This window comes from Monodon monoceros, unplaced genomic scaffold (genome assembly GCF_005190385.1).
Source record: "Monodon monoceros isolate NGI ecotype Baffin Bay Population unplaced genomic scaffold, NGI_Narwhal_1 Super_Scaffold_20, whole genome shotgun sequence".
NCBI lineage: Eukaryota > Metazoa > Chordata > Mammalia > Artiodactyla > Monodontidae > Monodon > Monodon monoceros.
Genome location: NW_021703777.1, coordinates 61,785,279 through 61,804,058, shown reverse-complemented (window position 1 = coordinate 61,804,058; position 18,780 = coordinate 61,785,279). Strand labels below are relative to the sequence as shown.

The following is an 18,780-nucleotide window of genomic DNA, read 5'->3' as shown; positions in this document are numbered from 1 at the left end:
CTTTCAGTTTTTCACCATTGAGGACGATGTTGGCTGTGGGTTTGTCATATATGGCCTTTATTATGTTGAGGAAAGTTCCCTCTATGCCTGCTTTCTGCAGGGTTTTTATCATAAATGGGTGTTGAATTTTGTCTAAAGGTTTCTCTGCATCTATTGAGATGATCATATAGTTTTTCTCCTTCAATTTGTTAATATGGTGTATCACGTTGATTGATTTGTGTATATTGAAGAATCCTTGCATTCCTGGAATAAACCCCACTTGATCATGGTGTATGATCCTTTTAATGTGCTGTTGGATTCTGTTTGCTAGTATTTTCTTGAGGATTTTTGCATCTATGTTCATCAGTGATATTGGCCTGTAGTTTTCTTTCTTTGTGACATCCTTGTCTGGTTTTGGTATCAGGGTGATGGTGGCCTTGTAGAATCAGTTTGGGAGTGTTCCTCCCTCTGCTATATTTTGGAAGAGTTTGAGAAGGACAGGTGTTAGCCCTTCTCTAAATGTTTAATAGAATTCGCCTTTGAAGCCATCTGGTCCTGGGCTTTTGTTTGTTGGAAGATTTTTAATCACAGTTTCAAATTCAGTGCTTGTGATTGGTCTGTTCATATTTTCTGTTTCTTCCTGATTCAGTCTTGGCAGGTTGTGCTTTTCTAATAATTTGTCCATTTCTTCCAGGTTGTCCATTTTATTGGCATACAGTTGCTTGTAGTAATCTCTTATGATCTTTTGTATTTCTGTAGTGTCAGTTGTTACTTCCCCTTTTTCATTTCTAATTCTATTGATTTGAGTCTTCTCCCTTTTTTCTTGATGAGTCTGTCTAATGGTTTATCAATTTTGTTTATCTTCTCAAAGAACCAGCTTTTAGTTTTATTGATCTTTGCTATCATTTCCTTCATTTCTTTTTCATTTATTTCTGATCTGATCTTTATGATTTCTTTCCTTCTGCTAACTTTGGGGGTTTTTTTGTTCTTCTTTCTCTAATTGCTTTAGGTGCAAGGTTAGGTTGTTTATTTGAGATGTTTCCTGTTTCTTTTTTTTTCTTCTTCTTCTTTGCGGTACGCGGGCCTCTCACTGCTGTGGCCTCTCCCGTTGCGGAGCACATGCTCCGGACGCGCAGGCCCAGCAGCCATGGCTCACAGGCCCAGCTGCTCCACGGCATGTGGGATCCTCCTGGACCGGGGCACGAACCCGCGTCCCCTGCATCGGCAGGCGGACTCTCAGCCACTGTGCCACCAGGGAAGCCCCTGTTTCTTAAGCTAGGATTGTATTGCTATAAACTTCCCTCTTAGAACTGCTTTTGCTGCATCCCATAGGTTTTGGGTCGTTGTGTCTCCATTGTCATTTGTTTCTAGGTATTTTTTGATTTCCTCTTTGATTTCTTCAGTGATCACTTCGTTATTAAGTAGTGTATTGTTTAGCCTCCATGTGTTTGTATTTTTTACAGATCTTTTCCTGTAATTGATATCTAGTCTCATAGCGTTGTGGTCGGAAAAGATACTTGATACAATTTCAGTTTTCTTAAATCACCAAGGCTTGATCTGTTACCCAAGATATGATCTATCCTGGAGAATGTTCCATGAGCACTTGAGAAAAATGTGTATTCTGTTGTTTTTGGATGGAATGTCCTATAAATATCAATTAAGTTCATCTTGTTTAATGTATCATTTAAAGCTTGTGTTTCCTTATTTATTTTCATTTTGGATGATATGTCCTATGTCCATTGGTGAAAGTGGGGTGTTAAAGTCCCCTACTATGAATGTGTTACTGTCGATTTCCCCTTTTATGGCTGTTAGTATTTGCCTTATGTATTGAGGTGCTCCTATGTTGGGTGCATAAATATTTACAATTGTTATATCTTCTTCTTGGATTGATCCTTTGATCATTATGTAGTGTCCTTCTTTGTCTCTTCTAATAGTCTTTATTTTAAAGTATATTTTGTGTGATATGAGAATTACTACTCTAGCTTTCTTTTGGTTTCCATTTGCATGGAATATCTTTTTCCATCCCCTCACTTTCAGTCTGTATGTGTCTCTAGGTCTGAAGTGGGTCTCTTGTAGACAGCATATATATGGGTCTTGTTTTTGTATCCATTCAGCAAACCTGTGTCTTTTGGTTGGAGCATTTAGTCCATTCACGTTTAAGGTAATTATTGATATGTTATGTTCCTATGACCATTTTCTTAATTGTTTTGGGTTTGTTATTGTAGGTCTTTTCCTTCTCTTGTGTTTCTTGCCTAGAGAAGGTCCTTTAGTATTTGTTGTAAAGCTGGTTTGGTGGTGCTGAACTCTCTCAGCTTTTGCTTGTCTGTAAAGGTTTTAATTTCTCCATAAAATCTGAATGAGATCCTTGCTGGGTAGAGTAATCTTGGTTGTAGGTTTTTCTCATTCATTACTTTAAGTATATCCTGCCACTCCCTTCTGGCTTGCAGAGTTTCTGCTGAAAGATCAGTTGTTAACCTTATGGGGATTTCTTTGTGTGTTATTTATTGTTTTTCACTTGCTGCTTTTAATATGTTTTCTTTGTATTTAATTTTTGACAGTTTGGTTAATATGTGTCTTGGCGTGTTTCTCCTTGGATTTATCCTGTATGGGACTCTCTGTGCTTCCTGGACTTGATTAAATATTTCCTTTCCCATATTAGGGAATTTTTCAACTATAATGTCTTCAAATATTTTCTCAGTACCTTTCTTTTTCTATTCTTCTTCTAGAACCCCTATAATTCAAATGTTGGTGCAATTGTTGTCCCAGAGGTCTCTGAGACTGTCCTCAGTTCTTTTCATTCCTTTTTCTTTATTCTGCTCTGCAGTAGTTATTTCCAGTATTTTATTTTCCAGGTCACTTATCCGTTCTTCTGCCTCAGTTATTCTGCTATTGATCCCATCTAGAGTATTTTTAATTTCATTTATTGTGTTGTTCATCGTTGCTTGTTTCCTCTTTAGTTCTTCTAGGTCCTTGTTAAATGTTTCTTGCATTTTCTCTATTCTATTTCCAAGATTGTGGATCATCTTTACTCTCATTATTCTGAATTCTTTTTCAGGTACACTGCCTATTTCCTCTTCATTTGTTAGGTCTGGTGGGTTTTTATCTTGCTCCTTCATCTGCTGTGTGTTTTTCTGTCTTCTCATTTTGCTTATCTTACCGTGTTTGGGGTCTCCTTTTTGCAGGCTGCAGTTTTGTAGTTCCCATTGTTTTTGGTGTCTGTCCCCAGTGGCTAAGGTTGGTTCAGTGGGTTGTGTAGGCTTCCTGGTGGAGGGGACTAGTGCCTATTTTCTGGTGGATGAGGCTGGATCTTGTCTTTCTGGTGGGCAGGTCCACGTCTGGTGGTGTGTTTTGGGGTGTCTGTGGACTTACTATGATTTTAGGCAGCCTCTCTGCTAATGGGTGGGGTTGTGTTCCTGTCTTGCTAGTTGTTTGGCATAGGGTGTTCAGCACTGTAGCTTGCTGGTTGTTGAGTGAAGCTGGGTGCTGGTGTTGAGATGGAGATCTCTGGGAGATTTTCGCCGTTTGATATTATGTGGAGCTGGGAGGTCTCTTGTGGACCAGTGTCCTGAAGTTGGCTCTCCCACCTCAGAGGCACAGCAGTGACTCCTGGCTGCAGCACCAAGAGCGTTTCATCCACACAGCTCAGAATAAAAGGGAGAAAAAGTAGAAAGAAAGAAAGAGAGAGAGAGAGAAAGAAAGGGAAAGAAGGGAGGGAGGGAGGGAAGGAAGGAGGGAGGGAAGGAAGGAGGGAGGGAAGGAAGGAAGGAGGGAAGGAAGGAAGGAGGGAAGGAAGGAAGAAAAGAAAGAGGAAAGGATAAAATAAAATATAGTAAGATAAAAGTTATTAAAATAAAAAATAATTATTAAGAAAAAAAAATTTTTTTAAGAAAAAAAACGGATAGAACCCTAGGACAGATGGTGACAGCAAAGCTATACAGACAAAATCTCACACAGAAGTATACACATATACACTCACAAAAACAGGAAAAGGGGAGAGATTTCCCTTTCTCTTCTTTGTTCTCACAGCTCCCGGGGCTCAGCTTTCGATTTGGCCCCACCTCTGCGTGTAGGTCGCCGGAGGGCCTCTGTTCTTCACTCAGACAGGACGGGGTTAAAGAAGCAGCTGCTTCAGGGACTCTGGCTCACTCAGGCGGGGGGGAGGGAGCGGTGTGGATCCGGGGCAAGCCTGTGGCAGCAGAGGCCGGCGGGATGTTGCACCAGCCTGAGGCGCGCCGTGCGTTCTCCCGGGAAAGTTGTCCCTGGATCTCGGGACCCTGGCAGTGGCGGGCTGCACAGGCTCCCCGGAAGGGAGGTGTGGATAGTGACCTGTGCTCGCACACAGGCTTCTTGGTGGCAGCAGCAGCAGCCTTAGCGTCTCATGCCTGTCTCTGGGGTCCGCGCTGTTAGCCGCAGCTCACGCCCGTCTCTGGAGCTCCTTTAAGCAGCGCTCTTAACCCCCTCTCCTCGCGCACCAGGAAACAAAGAGGGAAGAAAAAGTCTCTTGCCTCTTCGACAGGTCCAGACTTTTCCCCGGACTCCCTCCCGGCCAGCCGTGGCGCACTAACCCCCTTCAGGCTGTGTTCACGCCACCAACCCCAGTCCTCTCCCTGCGCTCCGACCAAAGCCTGAGCGTCAGCTCCCAGGCCCGCCCGCCCCAGAGGGTGAGCAGACAAGCCTCTCAGGCTGGTGAGTGCCGGTCGGCACCGATCCTCTGTGCAGGAATCTCTCCACTTTGCCCTCTGCACCCCTGTTGCTGCGCTCTCCTCCGTGTCTCCGAAGCTTCCCCCTTCCGCCACCTGCAGTCTCCGCCCGCGAAGGGGCTTCTAGTGTGTGGAAACCTTTCCTCCTTCACAGCGCCCTCCCATTGGTTCAGGTCCCGTCCCTATCCTTTTGTCTCTGTTTATTCTTTTTTCTTTTGCCCTACCCAGGTACGTGGGGGAGTTTCTTGCCTTTTGGGAGGTCTGAGGTCTTCTGCCAGCATTCAGTAGGTGTTCTGTAGGAGTTGTTCCACATGTAGATGTATTTCTGGTGTATCTGTGGGGAGGAAGGTGATCTCCGCCTCTTACTCTTCTGCCGTCTTCCCGATTCCCCCCCATAATTCTTTCAGTCACTTTTACAAGTTTTTTTTTATTGTGGTAAAAAATACATAATGTAAAATTTATTATCTTAACCATTTCTCAGTGTATAGTTCAGTAATGCTACATTCACATTGTTGTACAACCAATTTCCAGAACTTTTTCGTCTTGCAAAACTGAAACTCTGTATCCATTAATCAACTCCCATTTTCATCTCCCGCAGCCCCTGGCAGCCACTGTTTCACTTTCTGTCTCTATGAATCTGACTACTCTAGATACCTCATATATGTGGAATCATGCAGAATTTGTCCTTTTGTGACTGGCTTCTTCCACTAAACATAATGTTTTTAAGGTTTATCCATATTGTAGCATGTGTCAGAATTTCTTTTTTTTTTAATTAATTTTTATTGGCATATAGTTGCTTTAGAATGTTGTTAGTTTCTGCTGTACAGCACAGTGAATCAGCTATACGTATACCTGTATCCCCTCTTTTTTGGGTTTCCTTCCCAGTTAGGGCACCACAGAGCATTGGGTAGAGTTCCTTGTGCTATACAATAGGTTCTCATTAGTTATCTATTAGAATTTCCTTCCTTTTTAAGGCTGACTAATATCCCATTGTATGTATACACCACATTTTGTTTATTCATCTGTTGATGGACATTTGGGTTGCTTCCACCTCTTGGTTATCGTGAATGGCACTGCTATGAACATGGATGTGCAAATATCTTTTCTAGATCCTGTTTTCAGTTCTTTTGGATAAATACCCAGAAGTGGAATTGGTGGATCATATGGTAATTCTATTTTTAATTTTTTGAGGAACCACCCTGTTTCCACAGTGGCTGCACCATTTTATATCCCACCAGCATCACTCAAGCGTTCTAATTTCTCCACATTCTGTTCAACGCTTGTTATTTTCTGGGAGACACACACACACACACACACACACACACACACACACACACACACACGTCATTCTCACAGATGTGAGGTGATACCTCATTGTGGTTTTAATTGCATTTCCCTGATGATTAATGATGTTGAGCACCTTTTCATATGCTGTTGGTCATTTGTATGTCTTTTTAGGAGAAATGTCCATTTAAGTCCTTTGCCCATTTTTTAATTGGGTTTTTTAGTTGTTGTTGAGTTGGAGTTCTATCTTTTCAGTTACTTTTTGATAGTAAAAAGTCCTCTAGGCACCTTTAGTAACAACTATGTCATGTTAGTAATTTATATGCTGCCTCCAGTGTCATAATCAAACTCCAAACAGTATTTCAAACTAAGTGTCTCCCTCCTAATTTGGCCTGCTTTGGGCTGAAATGCCTAAAGTGGGGGTGCAGGCATGGTCGACTTCTGCCCTTCCTCCTGGCCCAGAAACAGGCTCCATGGCTAGAGCAAAGGAAGGGAGAGAGGTGAGGCAGCAACGTTCACTGCTCTTGGGGGATGTTCAGTGCTGATTCTTCTGTGTGTTCCTCAGACCCCTCATGTGCCAGCCACCTGGGCTCTTTCTCCTCCTGCAATTCCCTTACTTCAGTGGTGCCTCCTCCAGGCAGCCCTGGGTCCCCGGTTCCCCTCTAGACTGCCCCTCTCTCCCCCATCCACATGGCTAGCACCTGAACCTCAAGCATCACTCAGTAACAGATGTCTTCCCAGCACAAACGCCTCTTCTCCAGGCCCCTGGCAGCCACCGTCCTCGCCTTTGGACTTTTCCTGGTGTAAATAGAACCTCAAGTCTGTGCCCCACAGACTCCGGGAGTTTATCTGAGTGGTCTCATTAGAGATCCTCTTGCTTGGCTTAGCCCCCTCTCTGCTGGGGAGAGGACGTGGGAACACACCATGCTCCAACAATGTTTTTCAAAGAAATTCTCTACTCTGGCTGCTTCTGCCTCAGCTCTGATTTTCGTAGGACCTTGAGGTGGCTGTTTTGGTCACCTCGTTGGCTAGTCCTGAGTAGGTGATCAAGCACATCACTTCAGAACATGGGAGTAAGTGCCATTTATTATTTGTTACGACCTTTTGGGGCATCCCTGGCTGAAACTCAGGCATGAGTCCCATTTTAACATCCTGTTTTCTGTTTATTGATCCCCAACTACAATCCAGACCTGTTAGGCCCTTAACACATATTATGTGACAGCCTTTCAAAGAGTCTGGTCCATAACTCCAGGATGTACTATTCAAACTACAGATCTAAGATAAAAATCTGGCTAGAGATTTATCTTTTCAAATTATTTTAGTCAACTGTAAGTTTAGGCAATTATGCTTTAAAGATATTTCGACCCTTGTGATAAACCCAGTCAAAGTTGTTGGCAGGAAACTGGCCTGTTGCTTGAATGACCTTCCCAAGCAAGTTCAGGTGAGACTCTTTTACATAACTGCTTTAAATGGAAATCACTTAGATCTGGGGAATTTGGTTTTTAGCCATTTTTACACACAGGTGTTACACAGCCCTTGAGTAAAAAGGTGAAACTCATTTCGTTCCAATGTACGTAAAGCTTCTCAGTTAAGTAGAATGCTCGAAGTGGTAAATATTTTTTGATTTTCTGGTTAACTAATCAAAAACTCCTTTCAGGTTTAGTTTTAAAAAAAAAAATACTTCTGAAATGTGTCGGTTTTCTTTCCTATGTTAGATCATAACTGAATCCTTATTTGGTTAGGAATATTAAAATTCGCAAGGCTCATTATATGAATTCTTTGCACAGCATTATAGATCTAAAAGCTGTAGAAAATTAAGGATCTGCCTGAATTTCTGTGCTTGAATTCCCAATTCGAACTTATTTTGGTTCTTTCTCCTCAATATGAAGTTCACTTAACTGAAAGCCCTGTGTGGTAAGGTCTGGATCAAAGTGTAGACTTCTGTTTGGTTTCAAAGAACAGGACTAGAATGGGCCCTTTCCCTTGGAGATAGTAAAGGATTCAGTGCCAACGCCAGAATGGTTATCTCTAAAAGCACATAATTTTTACTTGGGGAGTAGAAGGGGAGTGGGGATCATTGTCTCACAGACATAAATAACAAGAACACTCATTTTGTAGAGCGGTTACTACATGCCAAGCACTATTCTAAATGTTTTCATACCGAGGACCTCTTTTAATCTTCACATCAGCCTGATGCATGTGCCATTCTCATCTCCGTTTTATGGATTAGAAAATGAAAGCTTGGAGAGGTTAAGTAGCTTTTCTAAGGTCACATAAGGTCAAACCCAGGTCTGCTCAATTCCAGAGCCCAGTTACTACTCAGTGTTGGACCCCATCTACCTGGGAAGTTTGTTGCCCCCAGTTGCATAGGCAAGACAGTCCACCACAAGAAAAGCACAGACTGGAAGTCAGAAGTCCTAGGCTCAGGCTTCAGCCCATGCACTAAGTGCTGGGTGACCGTGGTCACTGCAGTTGATGGTTATGGACCCAAGTACTCACATCTATCAAATGAGGGCACTGGGGACTTCCCTGGCGGTCCAGTGGTTAAGACTCCGCGCTTCCACTGCGGGGGGCACGGGTTCTATCCCTGGTCGTGGAAGTTCCACACGCCACCCAGTGTGCCAGTAAATAAATAAATAAATAAAAATTTAAAGCAAAAATGAGGGCATTGGACCAAAATCGCAGCTTCCCACTGTGTTCCTCAGAGTCCTGGTGCCCTCAGCAGCCCCACTAGGCTGCAGTGTCCCCTTTTCCTCTTTCATACGTTGGGATTCCACTTGTTTGGATGGAGGGGGTTGGGTGGGGACATGGAGAAGGTTCCATTGAAAAAAAATGTGAAAAAGCAATAAATAAAAGCAGGACAATGAGTCAAATAACTACCTGGGTCCTCTGTAGGCCTGAGGTTTTTTGACACTTGAGACTACTTTTTCTTCCATTTTGAGGGGAGACACATGCTCCTGTTTTTTTTCCACTGATTGAACACATTAGTTTCCCACCCAGTGGAGTCACTCAGGTATTGGCACCGTGTTTGTGTTAGAAAGGGATAGTTGACTATTTCTTGGCCTGATGACTGTCACAAGCTTTAGGGGATGAGGGACTGAGACTAGTGAGTAGTTAGTTTCAATGCACATCTGATTTTTTACTGACTCTGTTGGGGAGATGTGGGGGGTGGATGCCCACACTTCCAAACAATTCTCTGACACCAGCTGGTGTCAATTCAACTCACTTCTCTCAGTCCTGACTTTCTACCTGGAGATAACATCAGATTGCACAAGTTACAGGCTCAGTCCTACCAGACTGCCCCCATCTAATTAGATGCCAATTGCAAATTTATGTTGCTCAATTAATTTGCTAGAGGGGCTCAGGGAACCACTTTACTTACTAGTTTATATATATATGTTTATATATAAAGAATAGAACTCAGGAACAGCCAGATGGAAGAGATGAATGGGGAAAGGGGCACAGAGCTTCCATGCTTTTGGAGCTAGTCACTCTCCCAGCACCTCCATGTGTTCCCAACTCAGAAGCTCTCCTTACGAGTCCTTTTGGCTTTTTATGGAGGCTTCATCACATAGTCGTGATCAATTAAATCATTGGCCATGGGTGATTGAACTCAGCCTCCAACCCTTCACCCCTCCCCGAGAGCTTGGGGGTGGGACTAAAAGTTCTAACCCTCTAATCACATGATTGGTTCTACTGGCAACCAACCTCCATCTTTAGGTGCTTTCCAAAAGTTACCTCATTAGCAGAACAGAAGACACCTTTATGCTCTCATCACTTAGGAAACCGCAAGGGTTTTAGTTCTGTGCTGGAAACAGGGACAAAGATCAAATATGTATTTCTTACCGTACATCACAATATCATAGTCATTTTTCCCACAGAAAAGCCGACGCTTCAGAGCAGACACTCTTTAGACGGCTCCAAACTTGCGGAAAAAGTTGAAACCGCGCAGCCACTGTGGATAACGTTGGCACTGCAAAAGCAGAAGGGGTTTCGGGAGCAGCAAGCGACTCGAGAGGAGAGGAAGCAAGCCAGGGAGGCCAAGCAGGCCGAAAAGCTCTCCAAAGAAAACGTAAGTAGCTTAGCCTTCAGCTTTAACTTTGTTTTCCTGAGCTTGGCTCTCTCTTTTTTTGGCTGCACTGCGCAGCTTGTGGGATCTTAGTTCCCCAACCATGGACTGAACCTGGGCCCCGGCAGTGAAAGGGCCGAGTCCTAACCACTGGACCGCCAGGGAGTTCCTGGGCTTGGCTCTTTTAGTTCACAGGATTTAAGACAACAATAACAAAACAAGGCTAGCTGAGAGTGGTGGAGAATACTTAGACAGTAGAGCAATAAATAAGCTGACCACTGTTAGGACAAGGAGGCGTTTTAGGTTAGAAATTTGGTTTCCTTATGCTCTTCGGTTAGCCTGATTTGGCAGAATCCGCTCACACAGGTTATATGAGAAATACAAGAAGCATTTTATTTGAGCAGTGAGTCGAGAGGAAATTAGGATTCTTGCTCTGTGGCCCTAACGGTATAGTTAAGTTGAAGGGCTCTTCTGGGAAAGTATGTAGCGTCCCCTCTTCGGGACATGTGCACTGAGCGGCTCCGTGGTTGAGCACACACTGCTCCCCCTTGCAGTCTGGCCCCTCCTCTGGGACCAGAGAACGGGGGCTGGCCAATGGAAGCCTCCAAGGCCTTGCCTTGCATGGTCAGTCTCCCCCTGACTTTCTCTCTCCATCCAGGTCAGTGTCAGCCCGCAGCCTGGAAGCAGCAGTGTCAGCAGAGCTGGTTCCCTGCACAAGTCCACCGCTCAGCCAGAAGAGAAGAAGCCAGAGACAGCAGCGTCCAGGCTCGAGCGCCGAGAACAGCTGAAAAAGGCCAACACTCTTCCTACATCTGTGACAGGTAGAGAACAGGTCCATTTCTACTTAACCGTACTTAAAAGTTTTTCTTCTTAGGGTGTGTTTTATTTCCTCTAGCGTCATAACTAGCACAGCATTTTAGGCATTTCAGAGCACAAGCTGTCTCACAACCCCATTCATCAACTCTGACACTGATAAAGCTCGTCTGATAAAGATCATCAGAAACTCACCCACTATCAGTGGTGTGATGATAAACTTTTAACAATCAGTTCTTCAGGGAGTGGAGAGACCTCTGATTTGTAGTATTTGCTGTGGTGTAAATACTCCCAACCATGGCTAATTTCAAGCTACTAATGTGATATCAAGTGACTCGTTATATTCCTGAACCTTTAACAAGGTGATATGAGCCCTCTCCAACTCCACTGCCTGTAGTCCAACAAAATTAGGTTTATTAACTTCCTGCAGCAAGGAAGACTGCACACCATAAGAACCTTCTAAACAAAACAAGAGATAAGATTATATTAGGATTCAGGGGAAAGGGTGAATTTTAGGTAAAATTTAAATGAAGCAGTGACTCAAAGCAAAGTAGTTGATATCAAGCCTGAGCCGAAAAGTGGACTCAGGAGCCTGTTTCCTTTGACACCACAAACTTAAGGTAAATGTGAGGAAGCTGTATTGGAAAACCCCTACCTGGAGCTGTGCTCCAGTCGGAAATGGAAATTGTTTCTCTGAATCATGGTCATCCAAGTGGCTCAGATGCTCCAGGCAAAAGTGGGGTGGTCCCTGGTCCCTTCTCACTGATGTGATTTCAGACAGCAAATTTCTGACCCAGGTGTGACTTTACAGAGCAAAGTTGTTGTGCTCTAAGTCCTTGATGTTAATTAACAACAGCAGTGTTTATATGTTCATGACACATAGAAGACACATGCACATTAAAAAAAAAAACCTCTTTATTCTGTTAAAAGATAAAATGATCCAATAATGTTTGTAACTATTTCTGTGTCACATATCACTTGGAGGATGGAGGGTCTGAAAGAACTTCCTCTCAGGGGTTATTAGGGCATCTGTTTTCCCACTAGGCAGCCCTGTTCCTCAGAGGACACCCAACTTCTGGACCCAAGATTTTTTTATGCCTTGGATACCTGCTAGCTGAGGTCTGGAAATGTAAAGAGGTCTCACTATTAAAGCCATATTTACTATTTGGTAAGGAGAAAAAAACTTTATATTTGAAAACCACTTTGGAGCATTTTCTCAAGAACCTCCAAGGGCATTATTTCGTTTGATCTTATACTCAGGAATTAAGGATTCTAAACATCATATTGGTGTGTGTCAAGAGAGAACTCTTGCAGAATAGTGAAAGCTCCAAAGTCAAAGAGATCAACCTCTGTCTGCCTGGTTTCTTAGAAGCACCAAAGGGTTGATGCAATTCAGAGCTGGCTCCACCACACAAAGCCTCACCACACAAAGGGACGCTCACCACACAAAGCCTCTAAGGTCTGATAAATAGTGATAGGATGCAAAGGAATTGTTAGAGAAGTCTGAGTGGTAAGAGCTGGCAGGATCCATGGGCCTCAGAGGGAGGAGGGACCCAGGGCATGCCTGGTAGAGGAGGTAGCTTTTAACCTCACCAGCTAACAGGTTCAAACTTCAAACTACTTGGTTTAAGCTTTTTCTTCATGAAATTGACTGGTTGTATGCCTAGAATCACAGAATTTACCTCTTATTATTACACAGGCATAGCTTCTGTGCACAGAGAAAATTAGGTTTCTAGAAATTCTCTGAAATTAGAATCGACTGCACTGTGATCACCGTTAATTCCGTATGTAACAGTTACGATCACGTAGCTTTCTTTCTCTAATTCTTCTCGCCAAAGATACCCAGTGTTTCACTGGGTTTTCCTTTCTGAATCTCATACTTCTGCTAAATCAAAATGTGGCTCTGACTTATTCCTTTCTCCTTTTCCTTCAAAATGCAATCTAGTGGAGATCTCTGATTCGGCTCCCCCAGCACCACTGGTGAAAGAAGTCACAAAGAGATTCTCTACCCCAGACGCTGCCCCCGTGTCAACAGAACCAGCCTGGCTGGCTTTGGCCAAAAGGAAAGCCAAGGCCTGGAGCGACTGTCCACAGATTATTAAGTAAAGAGTGACTCTTATCCATTCCTACTGCCAGTTATTGGCTCTTCTCTTGCCCTTTTTATTTATTTATTTTTTATATGAGGTAAAGAAAGAAACGAAGCTAGGGAAAAGCAGCATGTTTTATAGGCTCTAAAATAATGTTCAGAAACTGAACTGGTGGTGTTCCTTGTAAAGAGTGTATTTGCACAGCCCTAGGTCCTGGTGCCTTGAGGTCCTCCTAATTCTAAAGAGAAAATTCCGTCCTAGGGACCACATGAAGCAAAATCTCCAGACTGAGAACTTCTCACGAGCGCCTGCCACACCCATTCCATGGCCCTTCCACACACGTACACCCACACACCGCTCAGAACATGTACTTTTGCCAATCTTTGTAATAGTTTTCTTGATTCTGTACTCCTGTTTCTTTGTTCCAAACCATTTACCATGTGCTTGGGGATTTCTACCCTTTTCTATAGTAATAGTGAAAGGATCTTATATAAACAAGAGTGCCCATTCGCCTGAATGCAGTGAGTAACTGGGAATTGCAAGTAAAAGTCTGGCTCCCAACTCTTTGCCCATGTCTGCTTCTCCTGATTTTGCCCCAACAGGAAACTGTAACACAGACAGCGAGTCCATTGACTCTTCTACCGCACTGTTGGGCTACAGGCCCTGTTATACCACAGCTCTCCTCAAGGACACGTTAACCATTTGGCCCAGCTGGCTCCTAGGGAACATTTTTATTTAAAATGATTAAAAATAAAAAAAAAGAAGAAGCAGCAGCAGCTACAAATTCTCTGTCTCTGAGAATCCCCGTCTAGTGCAGTTGTTCTTAAGAAGTTCAGGCTCCCTCCCAGACCTACTCAATCATCAGAGATCCTGTGAGGATGGGGCCAGATGTGTATATTCTGGTAAAAACTCTTCAGATGAGTTCTGGTATATCACAGAGGTTGAGAAGTGTGGGACACACTGCTTCTAGTGTAATCTAGTTTTTAAAACTCTGAAGGGGAGGCTCATTTCACCCAAAGCAGCAAAAGTGAGATAGGAAAAATAATAAAACAACCCCCCCAAACCAGCCATTTATTACAGGGTATAAGAGTCTATTGACATTACATATCTCTGAAAATCTTTTAAATCTTTAGGGAAAGTTAACAGTAAGACAAGATTTGAAGTCTCTGTACTAAAGGACTTCCTGTGGGAAGTTTCTTTCTTTACCATAATCAAGTAATTCATATTTAGAGTCAAATGTTCAATAGCATTTATAATGTAGAGCATTCACCTTGCTACCTTTAAAAACATCTCAGAGTTTTAAGTGGCCTTGTTGTTATACACGTGATAAAAAAAGGACTTGGCAATTTAAAAGCCACATATATTCACTTTTATTTCCCTAAATTTGCTTTACATGACACACAGAAATACAGCAAACCCACACATTGCTGGTACTAACCTACATTTCGTGGTGTTGGCATATTACCTTTTTCTTCAATCCTGACTTCAAAATCTAAGTACAAATCCTTTGCCTAGTACAGCAGGGGAAGGAATTACATCCTTTTCTCCTCTCCTACAAAAACACATTAGTATTTTATTAGTATCATTTTCCTCTATGCTTACTCAGTAGACAGTGTGCTGTTACACTATTATGTACCTTAAAGAAAGGATGACAGCGAAGTTATTTACCATATACAAGGCATTTTCTTTCTGGAAACGATGGCTCAGCCTCATGGTAGCAGCTGGCATGTGTGGTGAAGTGGATAGTTGTACTTTTGCAAGTTGGAGTTAATATTATATATAGTGGACCTTCAGACTGTTAAGAACCAATGGAACGTTAATTTTTTTATGGCTATGAGAAGCAATTAATATTCCACTGCATGTTTTCCACAGTGATGTTCATTTCTAAATCAAATATGTAGACATTTGTTAGTTTCAATGATTTCCTCACTAATATAACACTTCTTAATAGGCATCTCTCCACCTAGAGCCCTGGAATTATACTGCTACATTAATTCTTCTGCATTGTCTTTTTCTGTCATCCTGTCAGCTTTGAATAATATCACAGTAATGGCAGAGAACAGGTGCATAAATCAGATCATTAACAAAGAATGGTAGACAAGTCAACTCTGTACTGGCTTACCTACCACTGATCCCATACAAAGGAGGAGAAATACCTCAGTTAAAAAATTTCCATCAAAATCTTTTTAAGAGTATACTGAGGAAAGTATACTGGAAGTAAGTCATAACACTTACTTCCAACAACTTCTAAAGGCTACATGTTTAATATTTCATGTAAAAATTACTCCTACTTTGCACTAAATACCAATGAAGTGTTATTTTGCTTTAGTTGTGTTGCAGTCTTTTCTGATCAACAAACTATGGGGGAAATTCTATAAAGCATATAAAAAATTCAAGACTTAAAAGAAATGAATGATTGCTAGTTAAATACACAAGCTTTTTTTTTTTAATTTAAACAAACATACACTTCTCCTGGCAAGGTTATAGATGATTAACCTCTGTTCATAAGACATATTACAAAACTAGAGGTTTTTTCTTTACTTTTTTAATTTTTCAAGTGCAATTGTTTCTTATACATTAATTACTATTAAATTATCATTTTAGCCAGTTATTAGCAAATTGTATGTATTCATTGTCTCTTCTTGTGATGTTTAGTTTTAATTGCTTATTTTAAAGCAGAAACATTAGAGTTACAATTGTCTTGCAATATTTTTATCAACAATAAAATGAAGTAGAGACTTAACAATAAAAATACCTTAGTGTGATTTTATTATTATTTTGAGATTTTGGTTGTATAAAGTTTTAATGTAAAATGACCATTATTGAAGGAAAAAGATCTTTCAATAAAAAATACCCACAAGATCTTCGGCACTGATGGAATTTCAAGCTGAAGTTTTTACTGATTTCAATGACCATCTATAGAAAGCTTGTATTTATACAAAGCTTTTGTTGAGAAAGAAAAATTTCAAGGCATTTTATATGGTACCTTATTATACTTTTAACTAGATGTTTTTGGAGAAAAATAATGAGTAGGGACAAATAAAATGTTTATCTCAATCCTAAACTGGAATTGAATCGTCTGGCATCTCAGACAAAATGATCCTACAACCTCTTTACTCAAAGCGTGGGCCATGGAACAACAGCATGGGCACAAGCCGAGAGCATGTGAGAAACGCAGCTTAGGGCCGCAGACCAGACCTACTGACTCACGAGGCCAGACAAGGGCAAAGTGAGTGACGTGAGCAAGGCACTTGCCTTGGGTGCCAAAAAACCAAGTAATCAAGAGGAATGCTATTTTAATGCAATATTTTAAAAATCAAGGTTAACGCAAATTCCATGATGAACAAATATCAAAATTTTAAATAAAGACAGGGTCAGTATTACTGATTTTTCCTTTTGCCTCAGTCTCCATTGTGGCTAAGCCAAGCCCCCCTCCTTCCAGCCCTCTCAATTGTAATGTGCATTTAGCAAGAGCTCCAGGTGGTTAATACATTAAAGATGAATCCACACGGGTCTAAAACCTAGCAGAAGATATGTTCTTTTGGGCCACCTATGGCCTCAATCCCCTTTCTGTGTTTGCGGAAATCTCTACCTTGTGGGTCTTGGTAGAGGGCAGCACTCACCTCCTACCACAGTTGAAATGCCTGTTAGGTGCCTTCCTATACTCTCTCGTGGGCATAACAACATGTTTCACTTCAAATTGGAAGGGACTGTGGTTTGGGAGCAACTGACCAAAAGATGGGGGGACTGTGAGGAAGTCTGGCAGTGGTAGGAAACAGTGTCCAGCGTTAGTGGGGTCAGCCATAAGGTAATAAGCATTTAGCCTCAAGGACAGTAGCTGTCTTGTGGCCAAAATGATATGATTTCAGGCATTCATTGTTTCTGGCTGTATATAGCTCTAGCCCTCTTTGTAATTCTGCAAGAGACTCAATATTCTTTTAAAAATTCATTCTGGAGGGACTGGCCAAGACAGTGGAATCGAAAGATGCTGAGCTCACCTTCTTTCATGGGCACACCAAAATCACAGCTATTTGCAGAATAACTTTTGATGAAAAAGACCAGAACCTTCCAGAAAAGATCTTCTACAACTAAAGACATAAAGAAGGAAACACAACAAGATGGGTAGAAGGGTAGGATTTGTGATATAGTCAAGTCCCATACCCCTGGAAGGAAGACCCAAATATAGGAGAATAACTACATTGCAGAGGTTCTCCCAAAGCACTATGAGGTCTGAGCCCCACATCGGGCTCCCCAGCCCAGGGGTCCCGCACCAGGAAGACAAGACTCCAGAGCATTTTGCTTTGAAGGCTAGTAAGGTTTACTTTCAGGAGTCCCAGAGGGCTGGGGGAAAGAAAGACTTCACTCTTAAAGGGCACACACAAAATCTCACATGCTCCAGGACCCAGGGCAAAAGCAGTCATTTGATAGAAGCCTGGGTTAGACCTACCTGCTGATCTTGGAGAGTCTTCTAAAGAGGCAGGAGGCAGCTGCAGCTCACCCTGGGGACATATCGACACTGGTGGCAGCCATTCTTGGGAGTTCCTTCTACCACATGGACATTGGTGTTGGCAAGGGCCATCGTCGAATCCTCCCTCTGATTTTTAGCCCCAAGACCCAGCCCTGCCCTGGCCGTGCTGTCCAGGCAGCCAGTTCTAGCCTCTGGACCAGCCTCAGCCACCAGGGGGCAGACACCAGATGCAAGAAAACCACAATCCCACAGGCTGCAGACCCATGCAGCCCATCAATAGGCCAGACCATGTCCTGGGACTATCTGGGCCTGGGTCCTGACCCTGGCCACTAGCAGGTCAACATAAGCTCTGGGACATCGCAAACCCCATACCCAACTGTGTCAGGAACAGCCCCTCCCCCTTCCCCCCAGCGATCTGACAACAGATCTGGGACCATTGGCCTTGCATCCAGACTCCAGGACCTGGCTCTGCCTACCAGTAGACCAGCACTAACCCCAGGACTTTGCTTCATCCACCATAGGATGGGCAACAGCCCTGGTGTTTTCTAGACCCTGACTCTACCCGCCAGTGAGCCAGCACTAGCCCTGGGGCCCCTGGGGTTCTGCAGTCAGCCATCTTGTGACCTGGTCATGCCAACCAGTGGCCAACAGCCTCTGCACAGGGCAGGGCTTAGCAACCAACCTGAACAGGGGCCAACCAAGCCTACCAGACGGCCCACATAGTTAGCTCACCACAACAGAAGGACCCACACAGCCCTCATAGCAGGAAACCACCAGAGCATATAGCTTGGGTGATAAGAGGGGAATGCACTGCTGGGACACATAAGATGTCGCCTAGAGGAGGCCACTTCTCCAAGGTCAGGAAACATAACCAACCTACCAGAAACATAAAAATGCAAACAGCAACTTAGGCAACATGAGGCAACAGAGGAACATGTTCTAGATGAAGGAACAAGATAAAACCCCACAAGAAAAACTAAATGAAGTGGAGATAGGCAAATACCCAAAAAAGAGCTCAGGGCAGTGATTGTAAAGATGATCAGAGAACATGGGAAAAGAATGGATACACAGAGTGAAAATTAAAAGTTTTTAACAAAGAGCTAGAAAATATAAAGAATAACCAAACAGATGAAGAACATGATAACTGAAATTAAAAATACACTAGAAGGATCAACAGTAGACTAAATGATACAGAGAAACAGATCAGTGAGCTGGAAGACAGAGTAGTGGAAATCATTGATGCTGAACAGAAAAAAGAAAGGAAAAGAAATGAGGACAGTGTAAGAGACCTCTGGGACAACACTGAGTGCACTAATATTCTCATTATAGGGGTCCCACAAGGAGAAGAGTGACAGAAAGTGACTGAGAACATATCTGAGA

General features: G+C 42.8%; 1 protein-coding gene across 1 annotated transcript in view; it reads left to right on the top strand.

The window, feature by feature from the left end:
- Nucleotides 1-17,746, top strand: part of KIAA1211 (KIAA1211 ortholog) — a 39,392-nt gene extending 21,646 nt beyond the window's left edge. The window contains exons 7-9 of the mRNA XM_029236027.1: nt 9,845-10,035; nt 10,691-10,853; nt 12,791-17,746. Coding sequence (XP_029091860.1) covers nt 9,845-10,035; nt 10,691-10,853; nt 12,791-12,951 — 515 coding nt within the window. The 3' untranslated portion in view covers nt 12,952-17,746. The remainder of the gene's footprint in view (nt 1-9,844; nt 10,036-10,690; nt 10,854-12,790) is intronic.
- The last annotated feature ends 1,034 nt before the right edge of the window (nt 17,747-18,780 follow it).